At 36.3% G+C, this 17,424-nt stretch overlaps 1 protein-coding gene across 10 annotated transcripts in view; it reads left to right on the plus strand.

Moving 5' to 3' along the window:
* The window catches only part of LOC141293364 (pleckstrin homology domain-containing family A member 6-like), a 121,712-nt gene that overhangs the window by 99,760 nt on the left and 4,528 nt on the right, over positions 1 to 17,424 (plus strand). For 5 of the 10 annotated variants that reach the window (XM_073825393.1, XM_073825388.1, XM_073825392.1 and 2 more), the window contains 15 exons: positions 1,959 to 2,039; positions 3,214 to 3,282; positions 3,381 to 3,461; positions 5,283 to 5,432; positions 5,528 to 5,623; positions 6,057 to 6,168; positions 7,364 to 7,503; positions 9,646 to 9,828; positions 12,204 to 12,267; positions 12,494 to 12,597; positions 12,809 to 12,985; positions 14,600 to 14,749; positions 14,872 to 15,005; positions 15,742 to 15,884; positions 16,615 to 16,711. In XM_073825393.1, the coding sequence (XP_073681494.1) occupies positions 1,959 to 2,039; positions 3,214 to 3,282; positions 3,381 to 3,461; positions 5,283 to 5,432; positions 5,528 to 5,623; positions 6,057 to 6,168; positions 7,364 to 7,503; positions 9,646 to 9,828; positions 12,204 to 12,267; positions 12,494 to 12,597; positions 12,809 to 12,985; positions 14,600 to 14,749; positions 14,872 to 15,005; positions 15,742 to 15,884; positions 16,615 to 16,709 (1,779 nt within the window). In that variant the 3' untranslated portion in view covers positions 16,710 to 16,711. The remainder of the gene's footprint in view (positions 1 to 1,958; positions 2,040 to 3,213; positions 3,283 to 3,380; positions 3,462 to 5,282; positions 5,433 to 5,527; positions 5,624 to 6,056; positions 6,169 to 7,363; positions 7,504 to 9,645; positions 9,829 to 12,203; positions 12,268 to 12,493; positions 12,598 to 12,808; positions 12,986 to 14,599; positions 14,750 to 14,871; positions 15,006 to 15,741; positions 15,885 to 16,614; positions 16,712 to 17,424) is intronic. The other 5 variants (XM_073825394.1, XM_073825391.1, XM_073825389.1 and 2 more) reach the window with 4 other exon arrangements.

The following is a 17,424-nucleotide window of genomic DNA, read 5'->3' on the forward strand; positions in this document are numbered from 1 at the left end:
TCAAACATTTTTCTGAAACACCACCTCCTGTTCACACTGTCTTCTCCACTATCTCCTCTCTGTGTCAGTTCTCACACTGATTTGAAAGTGTTTTCTAATTTTATAACAGTTGCGTGTTAACAGCAGCAGCTGCTATATATGGCTTCTTCGTAGTTGTCACATGGGGAAGTTGTCACAAGGGTTATATCTCGGGAACTAAGGTTTTAGAGTCACGAATATGTGTTTACCCTAGCAGTGTTTTTTTATATGTTGTTTTAAAAAGTTTTAAAATAGTCCTTTTTGTCAGGATATGATTATTTTGAATATCAGGTTGAGGAAAGTTTTACCCCATATATTTGTTGAGGCAAATTGTCACGCTTTATATTTTTTAAATACACACTGCTGTTCAAAAGTTTTGGATCTGTTTTTTGAAGAAGTCTCTTTTATGCTCATCAAGGCTGCATGTATTTGATCAAATATACAGAAAAAAATGGTAATATTGTGGGACATTATTACAATTTTAAATAAGGGGTTTCTACTTTAATATACTTTAAAATGCAAAGCTGAATTTTCATCAGCCATTACAGTCTTCAGTGTCACATGATCCCTCAGAAATCATTTTAATATACTGATTTGATAGTCAGTTATTATCAGTGTTGGAAACAGTTGTGCTTCTTAATATTTTTTTGGAACCTGTCATACAGAAATTCAGAAGATTCAGAAATTCTTTGTGGAATAAATTGTTTAAAAAACAGCATTTATTTAAAATAGCAATCTTTTCTAACAATATAAGTCTTTACTATCACTTTTTATCAATTTAACAAGTACTGACCACAAACTTTTGAATGGTCATGTATATTGTTACAAAAGAATTTCTATTTCTAATAAATGCTATTCTTTTTGACTTTTTATTCATCAAAGAATCCTAAAAAAAATTATCTTAGGTTTGATAAAAAATATTAAGCAGCAAAAACTGTTTTTAACATTAATAATAAATCAGCATATTAGATTAATTTCTGAATGATCATGTGACACTGTAGACTGGAGTAATGTCTGATGAAAATTCAGCTCTGACGACAGGAATAAATAATATTTTAAAGCATATTAAAATAGAACACTGTTATTTCAAATGATAATAATATTTCACAATATTACCGTTTTTTTCTGTATTTTTGATCAAATAAATGCAGCCTTGATGAGCAGTAAGTTTTAAAAAACTTACTGATTACCCAAACTTTTGAACGGCAGTGTAAAGAAATTTCACTTATTATTTTAAAGAAATTTTTTGTTGGCCAAAAATTGAATATTTCTTTGTATTAATGTTTTATATTTTTTACTGATTACATTTTTCTGATACGCCTGTTATCGGATAGTTGATGGCAGATTCCAAAATATTTTTTATTTCAAATAAATGCTGTTCTTTTGAATTTTTTATATCAAACAATCTGAGAAAAAGTAAATCTATAGCAATTTTACACAAAACTTGAAGCTGAACAACTATTATTATACAACTATGATCATTTCTGATAGATAATTTTGTTATAAATTGTTTCTGATGGATCATGTGACTGAAGACTAGAGTAATGGCTGCTGAAAATTCAGAAAATCCATCACAGGAAAAAAATGTTTAAAATATATTAAAATATAAATCATCTGTTTTAAATGGTAATAATATTTACAAAAATGACTGTTTTTACTGTATTTTTCATCAAGTATTTGCAGCCTTGGTGAGTATAATGTTTCAGAAATATAAAAAAAAAAACTTCATTTTTAATGTTAGTGTGCTTAAACAGATAATGACTTTCAAAAATATCTACCTTTAGTAATATTCACTCGAGTTAAAAAGGTGTTACAACTTGCCCCGGTCTCTTTACATCCCCTATCTGCTATAGACATTGCAAGTATAAGCTAGCTTCCATCATAGTCGGCCATATTTAAGTTTAGGCATATAGCCAGAATGATGGTGTGTTCTGCTCTAGATGACAGATGGTGATCACCTAATCGGCATGGTAACCAGAATGGTTGAGCGTTCCTCTCCTCGAGCAAAACTATTCCCACAAGTAAGACAGTCGAGACTCCTCTGGAGGGGCAGGCTGCTGTTTTACCTGCTATTCCTGCACTGCTGAACCTCAGTTCAGCCTCTTTCTGGCAAAGTTAGGCCCAAACGAGGCTGTTCTGAGGTTGTGACGGAGCCTGCCTCTCTCTGTGCTTCCTGGTCGATGTGGCATGTTGGATGTTTTAATAGTGCTTTAGGTTTAAGTGGACTTACTGTAGGTTTAGTTTTAAAGCCTTAACCTTTTAAGTTCAGCTATGAGAGCCACAATCTTCAGCTTCGTTGGTTTTAAGATTTTTGCTTTATTTTGTATATCTGAATCCTGCCATTTCCAGTGCTCGTTTGCCCGATATCACATCCTCCATTGTGTGGTCATTGTGTATTGTGTTGTCTTGCCGTTGTCCTTTGTGTACAGTACCTGTCTTATTTACTCATATACATCACTCATCAAGCAAGAAAGCCATTTTCAGTGTAAAGCCTTTACGCAGTGGGGCTTATCATTGACACAGCATTTGGGATGGTTTTTGTTGCTGAATAATGCAAACAGCACATTGCAATGGCTAATATTTATTTTAAAGGTTTTTATTTTTAATTAATTATTTTATTAATTAATTAATTATTTAATTGTTAAAATTTGTATTATTTTATTTGTGACCCTGGACCACAAAACCAGTCTTGAGTAGCACAGGTGTATTTGTAGCAATAGCCAAAAATACGTTGTGTGGGTCAAAATGATACATTTTTCTTTTATGCCAAAATCATTAAGATATTAAGTAAAGATCATGTTTCATGAAGATATTTTGTAAATTTGCTACCATAAATATATCAAAACTTAATTTTTGATTAGTAATATGCATTGCTAAGAACTTCATTGGGACAACTTTAAAGACGATTTTTATATTTTTATTTTATTATTATTATTATTTTTTTGCACCCTCAGATTCCAGATTTTCAAATAGTTGGATCTCAGCCAAATATTTAAACAACCATACATCGATGGAAAGCTTATTTATTCAGCTTTCAGATTTTAAAAATTGACCCTTATGAGTGGGTTTGTGGTTCAGGGTCACATTTATTGTTTGTTTATTTATTTATTAATTATTTTACAAACTGCTGCTCTTCTCAAATAAAAGACAAATTTTCACTAATATTTCTATTTTATTTATTCTCTCTCGTTATAGGTGCCTCCATTCCATGATGTGTACGGCGATCTACATCCCACACTGAAGCTTAATGAGATTGAGACCAGCGTAAGTCACTTTACCAGAGATATAATGCATAAATGTACAACTTTGCAAATTGTCATTCACATTACAGATCCATGAACTCTAATTTTGTCTCTGTACAGAAACTACTGGGCCGCTTGTGTGAGCAGAATCGACTTGTAAAAGAGCAGGAGGCTGTAGTTCATCGTTTGCGAATGGAAAAGGTATGTTTGTTGCTTTCAGGAGTTTGCCAGTCATTATTATACACAATCTGAAAGAGAAATAAATAAGCGTTCAATAAATAAGTTTGTTAGGATAGGACAATATTTGGCTACAACTATTTGAAAATCTGGAATCTGAGGGGGCAAAAAAGTAAATATTGAGAAAATGTCTTTAAAGTTGTCTAAATGAAGTTCTTAGCAATGCATATTACTAATCAAAAATTAAGTTTTGATATATTTACAGTAGGAAATTTACTAAATATCTTCATGGAACATGATCTTTACTTGATATCCTAATGGTTTTTGGCCTAAAAGAAAAATTGATGATTTTGACCCATACAATGTATTATTGGCTATTGATACCTATGCTACTTAAAACTGGTTTTGTGGTCTAGGGTCACATATTTAATATACAATTTTAAATAATCAGTTTTAACCACCTAATTATCAGAGTTGTGGACTCGAGTCCCAAATTTGATGTCTTGTGACTTGACTTGACATAATCAAAGAAGACTTGCAATTCGACTTAGACTTTGACAGCAATGACTGGAGACTTAACTTGGATTTGAACCCTGTGACTCGGCAAGTCCTCCAAAAAAAACTTCGGAGCCAGAGAGGGACTCGCTGAGTGAGCGCTTGTATTGTTTTTATCCACATAATGTTCAGGATATTAATGTTTTAGGGGCCGTTCACATGTCGAGCCTAAAAACGCGTGGAAAATGCTAGGCGCGCCGCTTTCTCTTTCTTTCCAACACGCTCTGTAGCTTGCGCTCCCGTGGCGTCTGCCGTTGCTAAGCAACCATGACCTGCTCTTCATGAAGAGGCGGAAGTTTCAGCAAAGGATAAATGGATTTCCAGCATTAAAAATCGCTTGCAGTTGCTCTGCTATTAAAAATGGTTATTCCTGTACAACTATGATAAGATGTTTCTCCAACTTGGAAGTGCTTTCAATGTTATTAAGGGAAAGGATGAAGCTGATTGGTTGGTTCTTGTCACAAGACCTGCGGTAAGATGTTTTTATGGAAAAAAACGAGCGCGGCGCGACAGCTTCGCTTCCATTATGAGCCTGCATACCGCGCGTCTACATTTGAAATAACGAACTTGAGCGCGCAAAAGACGGACATGTGAACGGCCCCTTTGACATTTAAATGACACATAATCACTATTAACCATTTATAATAATAATAAGAAGAAATGCAATGTATATTGAAACAGCAGTAGCCTAATAATTGGCTAAAACTTTCAAAAATTTATATTTTTTTCAAGTGAAATATGTATTTTATCTATATGTATCTAAATATAAAGTTCACTCTATTCTTCACTTTCATGTCTTTAAAGAAATAGATAAATTCGCGATAAATGAATGTCTGTATTACGTATTAACAAGTTATTAAATATTTGACTCAACTGATTCATTAAAATCACTGAATCTTTAACAAATGAAACAGTGGACTTAAATGATTAATTCAATTAGGCCTATATTTGTTCACAAACAATGATTAATTCCTCAATGAAACACCACTAATTAATATAGCCTATCTTTTATAATTATACCTACTATAGACTATTATTGACTTTAAATGTGCTGTGGTAATTAATACAGAGACACTAATTTGGGCAAACAGCACTAGTGACTTGTTTAGGACTTGAAGCTTAAAGTTAAGGACTTGCAACTCGACTTGGACTTGCCCGTCTTGACTTGAGACTTGAATGCAACGACTCGAGACTTACTTGTGACTTGCAAAACAATGACTTGGTCCCACCTCTGCTAATTATGCCTAAAAATACTGTCCTTACTCACTTGATGTGGTCTGCAATTTCCAGGACAGCCTAGAGGGGGTGCTGGTGGCCACACATCAGGAGATGGAGCTCTACAGAAACCAGCCGTTGGCAATGGAGAAACTTCAGCTGAAGAAGGAGAGTCTACAAAACAAGCTGATTAACATCAGAGGAGAGCTGTCTCAGGCATCCAGTGTAAGAAACCAGACAATTTCACACTATTATTAAAACACATTAGCACATAACCAAAGCCCAAAGCTAGGGTTGTTAAATCAGTGTTGCTTTTATAGGCCCTGACCACCACCCGTATGGAGTTTGAGGCACTCGAAGATGAAGTAAACAGCATTCATGGTGACCTGTGGGAGCAGCTGAATGCTGGAGGCCAGGTACATCATCATCATTAGTTACCAGGAAGCCTTGAACTCTTGAACCTTCTGCCATCATTTCATTTAGGCAAATCATTTATTCATGAGCACATGCTATTATCCGTTTGCATCATATGAATGACCTTCACTGCGTTCAGTACAGTCATGATTGATCCACCATATGTGGTGTTATTGTGGTGAAAAAGGTGACCTTGATGATACATTAATTAAAATTCATAGCAGTTACCTGTTTTTTGCAGCAAGAAGTGCTCAAAGCCTTTTGAGTGGAAATGAATAATTCAGTCAGTAATTGAACGACATGTGATTCTCTCATTAATTATTGATAAGAATGAATATGCATTATTGTAATGATCCTGACAGTGCTTCAATAATGCATGTGTCTCTTTTCTCTTTCAATGAGTCGCTTGTCTAACACAATCTCCTCTCCTCCCAGAGCGAGCTGATACACAGGCACATTCAGAAGGAGTTCTGGAGGGTTCAGGATGTTTTGGAGGGGCTGCACAAGAACAACCCGTCTCGTGGCACGGACACGGCCAAGCACAGAGGTCAGATGATCTCCATACTGCGCAGCATCAGGTTTATTTTGGCGCTTAGCAGCGTGGTGCTGCAGAGCAGAAGAATAAGTTCTTTCTGACCAATTTCTGGATATTTATTGGGGTCCGGATGAAATGAAAATTCACCCTGTTCATTTTCTAAATGCATTAGTGATCTTTTTGTGGACGATTTATCCATGCATACAAATGTTTCATTTGTAAAATTATTTCAGGATTTTTAATCAAAATGTCATAGCTTGCCGATTCACTAATGAAATATGCTTCTCTTAAAGGGATAGTTCACCCAAAAATGATTACTAACCTTCGTTCATCTTCAGAACACAAACTAAGATATTTTTGATGAAAGAGCTTTCTGCTAACGGAAGAAAATAAATTGTTGAATAAACTCGCTATTTTTGTTTTTTTTGTGCACAAAGCATCATAACATTAAGGTTAAACCACTGATGTCACATGGGCTATTTTATCGATGTCCTTACTTCCTTTTTGGGGCTTGAACGTGTCAGTTGCGTTGCTGTCTTTGCAGGGTCAGAAACCTCTCAGGTTTGATCAAAAATATCTTTATTTATTTTCCGAAGATGAACGAAGGTCTTAAGGGTTTAAAACGACACGAGGGTGAGTTAAATGACAAATTTCTAATTTTTGGGTGAACTTTGCCTTTAAGACTCACCTTCAGATTTGCTATACATCACAATACAAAAGATCTGTTGCTACAGTGCTGTGCAAAAGTATTCATACCTCTTGCCTTATGTTAAACTTTTTTCCCACATCAATCTACACTGCATACACCATAATGACAAAGCACAAAACAGATTTGTGTTTAAATAAAACACTGAAATAAGAACATTGCATAAGTATTCAAATACTTTCGCAAGGCACTGTACTTCTGTTTCGTATTTTCTTTTTTATTTTCTTTCGTAACTTTCATTTTTTATGTAGCATGAATGTTGTGAGACTGTTATGTGGCTGCTTTTGCAGTTATCCTGCTGCAATGCTTTCATGCAGTGCATGTGATGTAAAGGAAGCTTAGTAATCGGAAAACAGAGAGCAGTGTCATTTGTTTTATAATTTGATTATATTTATTGGAATACAACTGCAGCAAAGTAGAGCATATTACAGGGAAGAATATTAAGTTACTTCTGACGTCGTGGCACAAGTCCTTAACTCTATTATCTGTCTCTGTCTCCAGTAGCCAGTGGAGCATCCGGCTCCTTCAGCACAAACAGTCCTGCAAGTCCCTTGAGTTCAGTGAGTCTGACGAGTCCTCTCAGCCCCTTCTCTCCTGTCCCTGGCTCTCAGGCCTCTCCTACTAAACAGCTGGCCACAGAGGTATTTGACAAAGTGTTATTATTCACTAAAAGACTGTTTTGCTCATTACAGTTTATGTATATACTGTATGCCGTAATACCAGATCATTTAATTTAAATGAAGAAGGGGACAGCAAATTGTTCTGCTTCTCCTAATTAAATCTGATCATAGGACACACTATTTTAGTTTATCTTGGACAGCCTAAATTGTTCCTGAGTCAAAATAAATTATATTTGCTTTAGTTGTGGTGGAAATGTCAGAAAATGTTTATTTTGAAAAGATACCATAATAGAATGCAACAGTTATGGAAGTAAAAATACCATTAATTTTCTCCATAGGGAATACATTTTAAACAATAACTTTAATGACAGACCTACTGTGAGTTACGAGGATGTTAACTGATGTTATATGCTGTTGTTTAAGTCATCAGTTTGCATTAATTCAACAATTTTTTAAATAATCACACTTAACAGTGGAATTCCTGGTGAAATACTACACGGTTTTGCAGAGAAATAGCTATCATCACAGAATCACAACAAATAAATTGCGGCAAAAACTTAAGCACTCCAACACTCCCATGAAACGCTGAAAGATATATGTAATAATGGGAATCACTCTCCCTACAATCTCCAACTGTTTAAATAAACTACCAGTCAAAAGTTTTTGAACAGTAAGATTTGTTATGTTTTTTTAAAGTCTATTTTACTCATCAAGCCAAGTACAGCAAAAACTGTAAAATGTTGATTCTTTTTTTACTATTTAAAATAACTATTTTCTATTTTAATACATTTAAAATGTAATTTATTCCAGTGATTTCAAAGCTGATTTTTTTAGCATCATTACTCCAGTCACATAATTCTTCAGAGATCATTCTAGTATTCTGATTTACAGCCCAAAAAACATTTTTTATTATTACGTTGAAAACAGCTGAGTAGAATTTTTAAGTTCAGAAGAACAGCATTTATCTGAAATAGAAATCTTTTGTAACAATATAAATGTCTTTATCCTCCCTTTTGATCAATGCAAAGCATCCTTGCTTAATAAAAGTATTAACTATAATTTCTTTCTCCAAATATTTCACAGTATTACTGCTTTTGCTGTATTTTGGATCATGATATATGCTTTCTGAGCAGAAGAGAATTCTTTAAAAAAACATTAAAAATCTTACTGTTCAAAAACTTTTGACTGGTAGCGTATTTGTATGCATAATTTGTAAATTTTGCAATATATGTAACATGTCATTTCTATAAACATAATTAGAATCTTTAATTCAATAGTTTTATATATTTTCATCATTTTCAATTTGATTATATCCTTCAGGATGCTTCATGGAACTATAGTTCTTTCTCTCATGAGATTTTACCTAGACAGTGTCGTACCTTTGTATTTTTGCCTGATTTTCAAATACTTTCTCCTTTCAAATCAAAGATTCACCTCGTAGCTGGTTGGTGGCTTATGACTCACAAATAAAGACTTTTTTAAAATCTTTATGGGCAAAATGAAAAAAGTAGCACTGTTGCACTCTATTAGCTCGTTAACAGTGAGCTCAACCAGGAGTTGAATTAATTTAACTGGAATGATGTTAATGACCTGAAATGTGATCCAAAGATTATTTATGTGTCTAACACCCATTTTCTGGCTGTATGATTCTGTTTTTTTTTGTTGTTACTTAGTTGTAGTCACTCGGTTGGTTGTGCGTGTTTGCTAGTGTTCATAGGTCACCCACTCCCACAGTGATAACTACCAAAATATGCCCAGAGTTTTATGCCATTCTGGTTTGTAGCACATGCCGTTCATTCAGAAGAATCAGCCCCTTGACTGAGCTGCACATTTTCAGACTTTAGAATTTCCATCTTAAAACCTAAGTCCTAAGCCTTTTAGACTTTTAGCCAGCAGAGATTTTCCAAAATCTAATTTATGTGTGGGTCGTGTGCAGGTCAGTGTTTATTAGTGGTTGTGGTGAGGGATCCATGCCTATATGCTTCCCATGATTCTCTCCACCTGCCACCTGGCTTAGTCGCTCCTGATGCACAGCTCTCTCTCTACCTCTCCATTCCTTCTCTCCTCTTTCTTCCCCCTCGGCTTAATTTCTGGTCTATCCATGTCTTTTACTCTCTCTTCCCAACTTCCTGTTTTTCCTTTACCCTGGCCTTCTTACCACAGGAGGTTGGACCTCCACGACCTCCACTTCCTAAATCTTACCAGCCCCTGGAGTCCTCCCAGTCCTTTCCTCCCTCTGTCCCTCCCCTGCCTTTAGACAGCAATGCCTGGCTGCGCAGCATGGGCCCACATTCAGGCATCCACCAGGAAGGCTACAAGGATGACGAAGATTTCCGCAGCAGAAAGGTACCTCAGAGAGGCGGCTGCACTACGAGAACAAGGAATTCATACTTCCACTGTGTCCACTTTCACGCCATGATCATCGTCTTCCTTTCATCCACACTTTATTAACTTCATTACTTCTCTTTCTTTCCATTTCACTGTTTCACTTTATATCATCTGTTTGCTTTTGCATATTAATCATTTTGTCACATATTACTTTATCTCAAACCAAACGCCGTCACAATATAACTTCTGTTGTAAGATGAGCAAATATTCGGATAAATAAATCAGATAGAATAGCTTGTCTTCCAACAGCTCCCATTTCCCCCTCCAACGTGTGTGTGTGTGTGTGATAGACAGAACTAGTTTCTTTTGAAATACACACTTGTGTAGTTGCCCCATTTCTGTCCTTCGTACATGTTTTATTTGTGCTTGCCTTTGTCTGTGCAAGTGTTGCATTTATTTAAGCTGGTGACAGCGTTGTGATGTGTAAAAATCCTTCCATTGCTTTTACTTAGTCATATTTGCCTCAACAACCTCATGCAATTACAGGCTGCAATTCATCACGCTACAACCTGTAGAAGCCCTCACTGTTCCCCATGCCGACATGATTTATTTATTTATTCTTTTTTTTTTCAGTATGCTAAGAAAAACTGCTAGCATAATGTATTTTTATTTTTTTGAAAATGGCTTTCTAGTTGAAAAAATTTAGGTATGGGATTGCTAAAGGAATTTTTTAGTATAAATACATAATAATATTTTAAAAATCTGAATGGAATCAGATTAAGTTTTAAATAAGATTCTTCTGCTCTTCTACTCAACAAGCCTGCATTTATTTGATCCAAAGTACAGAAAAACAGTTATTTTAATCAAAAATCTAATTTAAAATAAGCTGAATCCTTCAGAATGTTGAAAACAGCTGAGTAGGATTTTTGTCAAAATTGTCAAAATGCTTTGTAAAAATTGATAAATGTCATTATCATCACTTTTGATCAATTTAAAGCATCTTTGCTAAATAAAAAAAGAAAATTATATAATTTTTTTGTCCAGTAAATGCTGATCTTTGGTTCTTTCTATTCATCAAATAATCCTGAAAACAATTTACTTTTATAGTAATAATAAATGTTTCTTGAACAGCAAATCAGTATATTAAATCGCTTTCTAAAGGATCACGTGAGACTGAAGACTGGAGTAATGCTGAAAATTTAGCTTTGATCACAGGAATAAATTATATTTTGAAATATATTCAAATAGAAAACATTTGTTTTAAATAGTTCCCCTTCAGTCGAATCACTTCGACATTACATTGGGAATCGCCTGAGAGACCAATCATCTCTGAGCCTTATTCAAAAGGCCAATGAACATTGGCGAGTGGTATTTGCGTGCCAAGCCACTCCCCCATACATACGGGTATATAAGATGGCGGCGCGCACCACTCATTCCGATTTTCGCTTTCAGAGCCTCTCCATGCTCAAGCTTGACTTTCTTCGAAAAGAAAGACGATGTTCCTGCTGCTCTTCCCCGCTGGCGTGCTGCCGATTGAAAAGAACAACATCTAAAAGAGTGATTTCTCTGCAGCTGCCAGCGGGATCCTGCGGGCGGCCGTTTTCACGGCCTCAACAAAGCCTCCTGCTTTCCAGCGAGCAAGCCCCATTGAGTGCACAGTGGTGCCGCGGTTTCCTCCCTGGGCAGACCGGGACTAAAAGTGCATGCCATGGCGACCCTGCAGGTTTACCAAGCCCAGGCATTAAAACAGCTGCACGAGGGTGGTCCTGGTCAAGGCGTTATGCAGGAACTCCGCGCTGCCACCGACTTCGTGGTCTTGTGCGTAACGCGGCGTCAGGGTCGTGGTCTGTTCCATGGGTCTGTTCCCAATGTAACGTCGAAGTGATTCGACTGAAGGGGAACGTCTAGGTTACGTAGGTAACCCTCGTTCCCTGAAGGAGGGAACGGAGACGTTACATTCTCCTGCCACTCCCCTGGAGTCGCGCTGACGCCGGCTTGACTCGGCTCTTCAGCGAAAACCTGAATGAGTGGTGCGCGCCGCAATCTTATATACCCGTATGTACGGGGGAGTGGCTTGGCACGCAAATACCACTCGCCAATGTTCATTGGCCTTTTGAATAAGGCTCAGAGATGATTGGTCTCTCAGGCGATTCCCAATGTAACGTCTCCGTTCCCTCCTTCAGGGAATGAGGGTTACCTACGTAACCTAGACGATTTTTGCAAATAATGCAATATTGCTGAGCAGAAGAAATCTTACTGTTCAATAACTTGACCTATTTGACTTTTTGACTTTTGATGGCTGGTTTTAATTATGAAAGAAATTCCATTAGCAACACTATACATTGCTTGAGGATATTTTCACCAGACTTTACATTTGCTATGTTCTCTTCCAGCACAACTACAACTCACAAGGAGAAAAGATCCACGACTTTGATACAGAATCCAACCAGAATAAAGGTAAGAAAAAAAGGGCTTACATTATTCTTGACCTTTTCTGAGCAATTATATTTAATTATGGGGTAAATTATACTTAAATAATCATATATGGAATATTATGGCTATAGTATAGACAACTGAAAAACTCAAATCAAAAGAGAGACTAGAAACCAACACGGTTTTATTGCCTTCCATTGGCGCCTGTCTAAAGAATTTCGTTTGTATTTGACTTTTTTTTTCCCTGCAGTTGGAATTGTTCCACCCAGGACCAAGTCGCCTTCAGAAGACAAGAACAATTCTGATGGCGTCCAGCGGAGAAATGGGAAGGTGTCCAATGGTCACATTTCTAGAGTAAGTTAAATCTGTGCTAGTAAGTTGTTGATGTTTTCAATAATAGCTTCACGTTTTATGAGAAAATATTGAGGACTATTATTTTTCAATCAACATAAATGAGTTACAGATCTAAATTATAGTTTCAGATTTAGATTGTGTAGAACTAGGTGGCATTATATTATAGTCTTTGAAAAATCTAGCATGTAATGGTGTTGGATGTGTGTTACAGGAGAGGCCAAAGAGTGCAGTGTTCCCTGCAGAGGTAAAGTCTAAAATGAGTGTGGAGGAACAGAACGAGAGGATACGAAGAAACCAGAGCAGCTCCGTTAGAGACAAAAGGCGCAGCCTCAACCTCTCCAGCAACCAGAACATTGATGGCTTTAAATCTTCTGCTAGCTACAGAGTGGTTAGTGTCACATCATTTTTTCTCTGTATTAAAGATGTAACACAATTTTGTAGGGTTAAATGGTTATAAGTGTACCTTATTACCAATAGCTCATGGTTTTGAGACCAAAAAGATACACTACTGGCATAAACCTGACATATTTGTTGACCACAAAATGTGTTGTCAACAAAATGATTATCCAATGCAATAAACTGTGATAATGTCTGCAAATTAGTTTATATTTAATTTGATTATGGATCATCCATTTATAAGTTTCAGATTTATTATGTTTTGAATTCATAAACCTGTTATGATTAAAACGTAGCAAGACTGCAGAATGTGTTAAAAAGGAATAAATACAGTTGAAGTCAAAAGTTTACATACACTTTGCAGAATCCGCAAAATGTTAATAATTTCACAAAAATTAGATTGATCATACAAAATGCATGTTATTTTTTTATTTTGTACTGGCCTGAAAAAGATATTTCACATAAAAGACATTTACAAATAGTCCACAAGAGAAAATAATAGTTGAATTTATAAAAAAATTACCCTGTTTAAAAGTTTACATACACTTGATTCTTAAAACTGTGTTATTACCTGAATGATCCACAGCTGTGTTTTTTTAGTGATAGTTACACAGTTAAACAGTTGAACAGTTAAACTGCCTACTGTTCTTAAGAAAAGTCCTTCAGGTCCCACAAAGGTTTTTTTGTATTTGAACCCTTTCCAACCATGACTGTATGATTTTGAGATTCATCTTTTCACACTGAGGACAACTAAGGAACAGAAGGTTCAAATGCTCACTGATGCTTCAGAAGAAAAAATGCATTAAGAGCCATGGGTGTAAACTATTGAACAGAATTAAGATGTGTGCATTTTTCTTATTTTGCCAAAATATCATTTTTTTTTTATCTAGTACTGCTCTTCAGAAACTACAGAAGATACTTACAGTACATGTTTCCCAAAAGACAAAATAAGTTACATTTACCCCGATCATTAAATTCAAAATGTTTTTACTTCCCGGCTCTTAATCCATTGTGTTTCTTTCTGAAGCATCAGTGAGCGTTTGAACCTTCTGTAATAGTTACATATGAGTAGGGACTCAAACGCAGTTGTCCTCAGTGTGAGAAGATGGATCTCAAAATCATACAGTCATTGTTGGAAAGGGTTCAAATACACAAAAATCCTGGAACCGGAAGGATTTTTCTGAAGAACAGTGGTTACTTTAACTGTTCAGGACAAACAAGGACTTATGAACAACTATCACTAAACAAAAAACTCAGTTGTGAATCATTCAGGTAGCAGCACAGTATTAAGAATCAAGTGTCTGCAAACTTTTGAACAGGGTAATTTTTATAAATTCAACTATTATTTTATCTTGTGGACTATATGTAAACATCTTTTATGTGAAATATCTTCTTCAGGTCAGTACTAAATATAAAATAACATGTATTTTGTATGATCCTTCTTATTTTGCTAAAATAATTCTGCAAGGTGTATGTAAACTTTCGACTTCAACTGTATATTGGGCGCCATAAACTATATGCTTAAAACAAGAAAAAACTATTTCCCAAGACAAATCAAATCAAATATATTCTATATATTCTAAAAAATATTCTTTCTGACATCCAGGTGCGAAGGAGAGTAACAGCTGATGAGGTGGATATTAAGGATCTTGAGGCGGCCGTGAGGGGACAAGGTGTGGAGTCACCCCGGGAGGAAATTGCTCGTCTCCGACGACAGGTGGAACCTGAACACTATGACCTGGATCTCAGCAAAGAGGTTAGAAGTCACATAGCAGCCTTCACATTGCACTGAACATCAGTTTTTGTTGTACATTCTCTAGTGGTTTCATAACAGTTGATGTAAAAGATATGCAAGAACATTTGTGTTGTCTTTTCTAGTTGTCCTTGCCAGATAAAGTTGTGATCCCTGAGCGATACTTGGACATCGAGCCCAGTACACCACTCAGCCCAGAAGAGCTGCGGGAAAAACAGAAGAAAGTTGAAAGAATCAAGACACTGATTGCCAAATCAAAGTATGATGCACATCATGTCCTCATCTGCTGCACACTGAGTAGCCTTGATTTTGCTTTTGATAAGACCATCCAAACCCATTTGTTTTTATGCCATAAACCATAGGAAGCACTTGGAGAACTAACTTCTAAAACGAGGTCAAGCCTTGAAAATACATGTATATAAAAGAAACACCATAAAAATGTGTTCTTTGGAAAATTCACCAAGTTACAAGTTTGGTTTGGAACAACATTGAGTAAACTTTGGCAGAATTTCCTCTTAGGTCAAATCAATACTTGAAAAAAGACTTTATTACATCTGAGGATATACAGTCAAACTAAAATATATTCAGACACCTTCAACATTTCTCACATTATCACAGTTTATTCACCGTAGATTAGAAAATGGTAATAAAATATGACAAGAACTCAGAGTTAAACTGTGTCAGAACAAATTCATCTTTATAATGTCGGATAACTTTGATAGAAAGGTATGTAGGAAAACATGGTCAGGTCAGTGTCAAATAAAATTTTTGGTCCCAAATTTGTATGTTTTACTGGTAGTATGAACAATTTTTCGGTATAAATCTCACAGTTTACTTTATTTAGCTATCCTCACTTACAAAAATGAACTATAGTGTCCTGCACCCACTAGTCTACAAAAAATATCAAAAATAATATCTGGTGTCTGAATAATTTTTGGTTTGACTGTAGTACATCTTTTTTATTGAGATTTAAAATACTATCTGTCTTTCTCCAGCCTGCAAAATGTGGTGCCGGTGTTGGATGGGCCAGTGGAGGGACCCAGTAACCCAGAGCACCAGCTTCAGGAGCAAGAGAAACGCATCGAGATTTCCTGCGCTCTGGCTGCCGAGGCCTCCCGCCGTAGCCGGCTGCTCTCCGGTGAGGAAGCCTGCCGCCCGGAGGAGCCTGGGCGAGCTGTGACCCCAACTGTCTGACCACTGTCTGACCCTCATGCCCTTTCAATGTCACATGCTCCTCAATGTCCTCAATGCACACTTCACCACACTTCAGTGCTGAGGTTGCACTTTAATTATAGTTAGTTTAAGCTATTGGATTTCTTATTTTGCAAAGAAATTCATAATGTGTTTCAGAAACGTAACGATAACATCTAGATGTGTGACCTCGGTACTGAAGCACACTGTCTAGTTCCATCTAGATTCTCTGGGGAACTGCTCTAGAGTGAGATTTTCCTCAAATTAATGACTATGAATATATTCAGGTTTGTTATCGTCACCAAATTTGAAACATATGTGAATTGACAAAGGCAGAGAAGACAAACCAGTATAAATAGAGAGAATTTAAAAAATACAATATATATATTTTTATTCATGCCTTTGATCTCAGTTTCTAGATTTATGAACAACCAAAATGCAAAAAATTATTGCCAATTGTAAAATCATTCATTGGACTTTCCCTCATAGATTTCGTTCATTTCATTCCATATTTTGATAGTCAAAAATAGCAAAGACTCATTTTGCCTTCTGGCTTGTGGCTCTGTAAGAGGACAGTATATAGCCACCTCTCTGTCCCACAATTCCTATTTCTTTTGCTTCATGGCATTTGTTTTCTTTTGACATTTTTTTCCCTCCATAATTTCACTGCATTGCAGCCCAGTGCGTCCCCAGTCCCCCTGCCTCCCCAACCAGCCTGGTCCCTCCCCCTTCTGCTGACTACTCTGACTCCTCCCACATCATGAAGGTGTGAAGGTGAGTCCCACCCACTGCACAACAGTCCCCGCCCCTTCCTTTCACTTCCTGTTCCTCACACAAACTCTCTTCCTGGTCCTGCTCATTACTGCCCTTGCTTTCTTTTACTTTCAGTAGAGATAAAAAATATTGATGCATTTAAATTCCGATATGGAAAAAATTTAAGAGAAAATTTTAATTCTTATTTATTACAGTAAAGAAAATAATAATTTGATCCCCTGATGGTTTTGTATGTTTCCCCATTGACAAAGAAATGATCAGTCTATAATTTTAATGGTAGGTTTATTTTAACAGTCAGAAACAGAATAAAAACAAAAAAATCAAGAAAAACCTATTTCAAAAAAGTTATCAATTGATTTGCATTTTAATGAGTGAAATAAGTTGCAAATCATGACTTAGTACTTGGTGGCAAAACCCTTGTTGGCAATCACAGTGGTCAGACGTTTCTTGTAGTTGGCCACCAGGTTTGCACACATCTCAGGAGGGATTTGGTCCCACTCCTCTTTGCAGATCCTCTCCAAGTAATTAAGGTTTCGAGGCTGACGTTTGGCAACTCAAACCTTCAGCTCCCTCCATAGATTTTCTATGGGATTAAGGTCTGGAGACTGGCTAGGCCCCTCTATGACTATAATGTGCTTCTTGAGCCACTCCTTTGTTGCCTTGGCCGTGTGTTTTGGGTCATACCCATCCACAACCCATTTTCAAGGAGGGAA

The sequence above is a fragment of the Garra rufa genome, chromosome 20 (genome assembly GCF_049309525.1).
Source record: "Garra rufa chromosome 20, GarRuf1.0, whole genome shotgun sequence".
Lineage (NCBI taxonomy): Eukaryota > Metazoa > Chordata > Actinopteri > Cypriniformes > Cyprinidae > Garra > Garra rufa.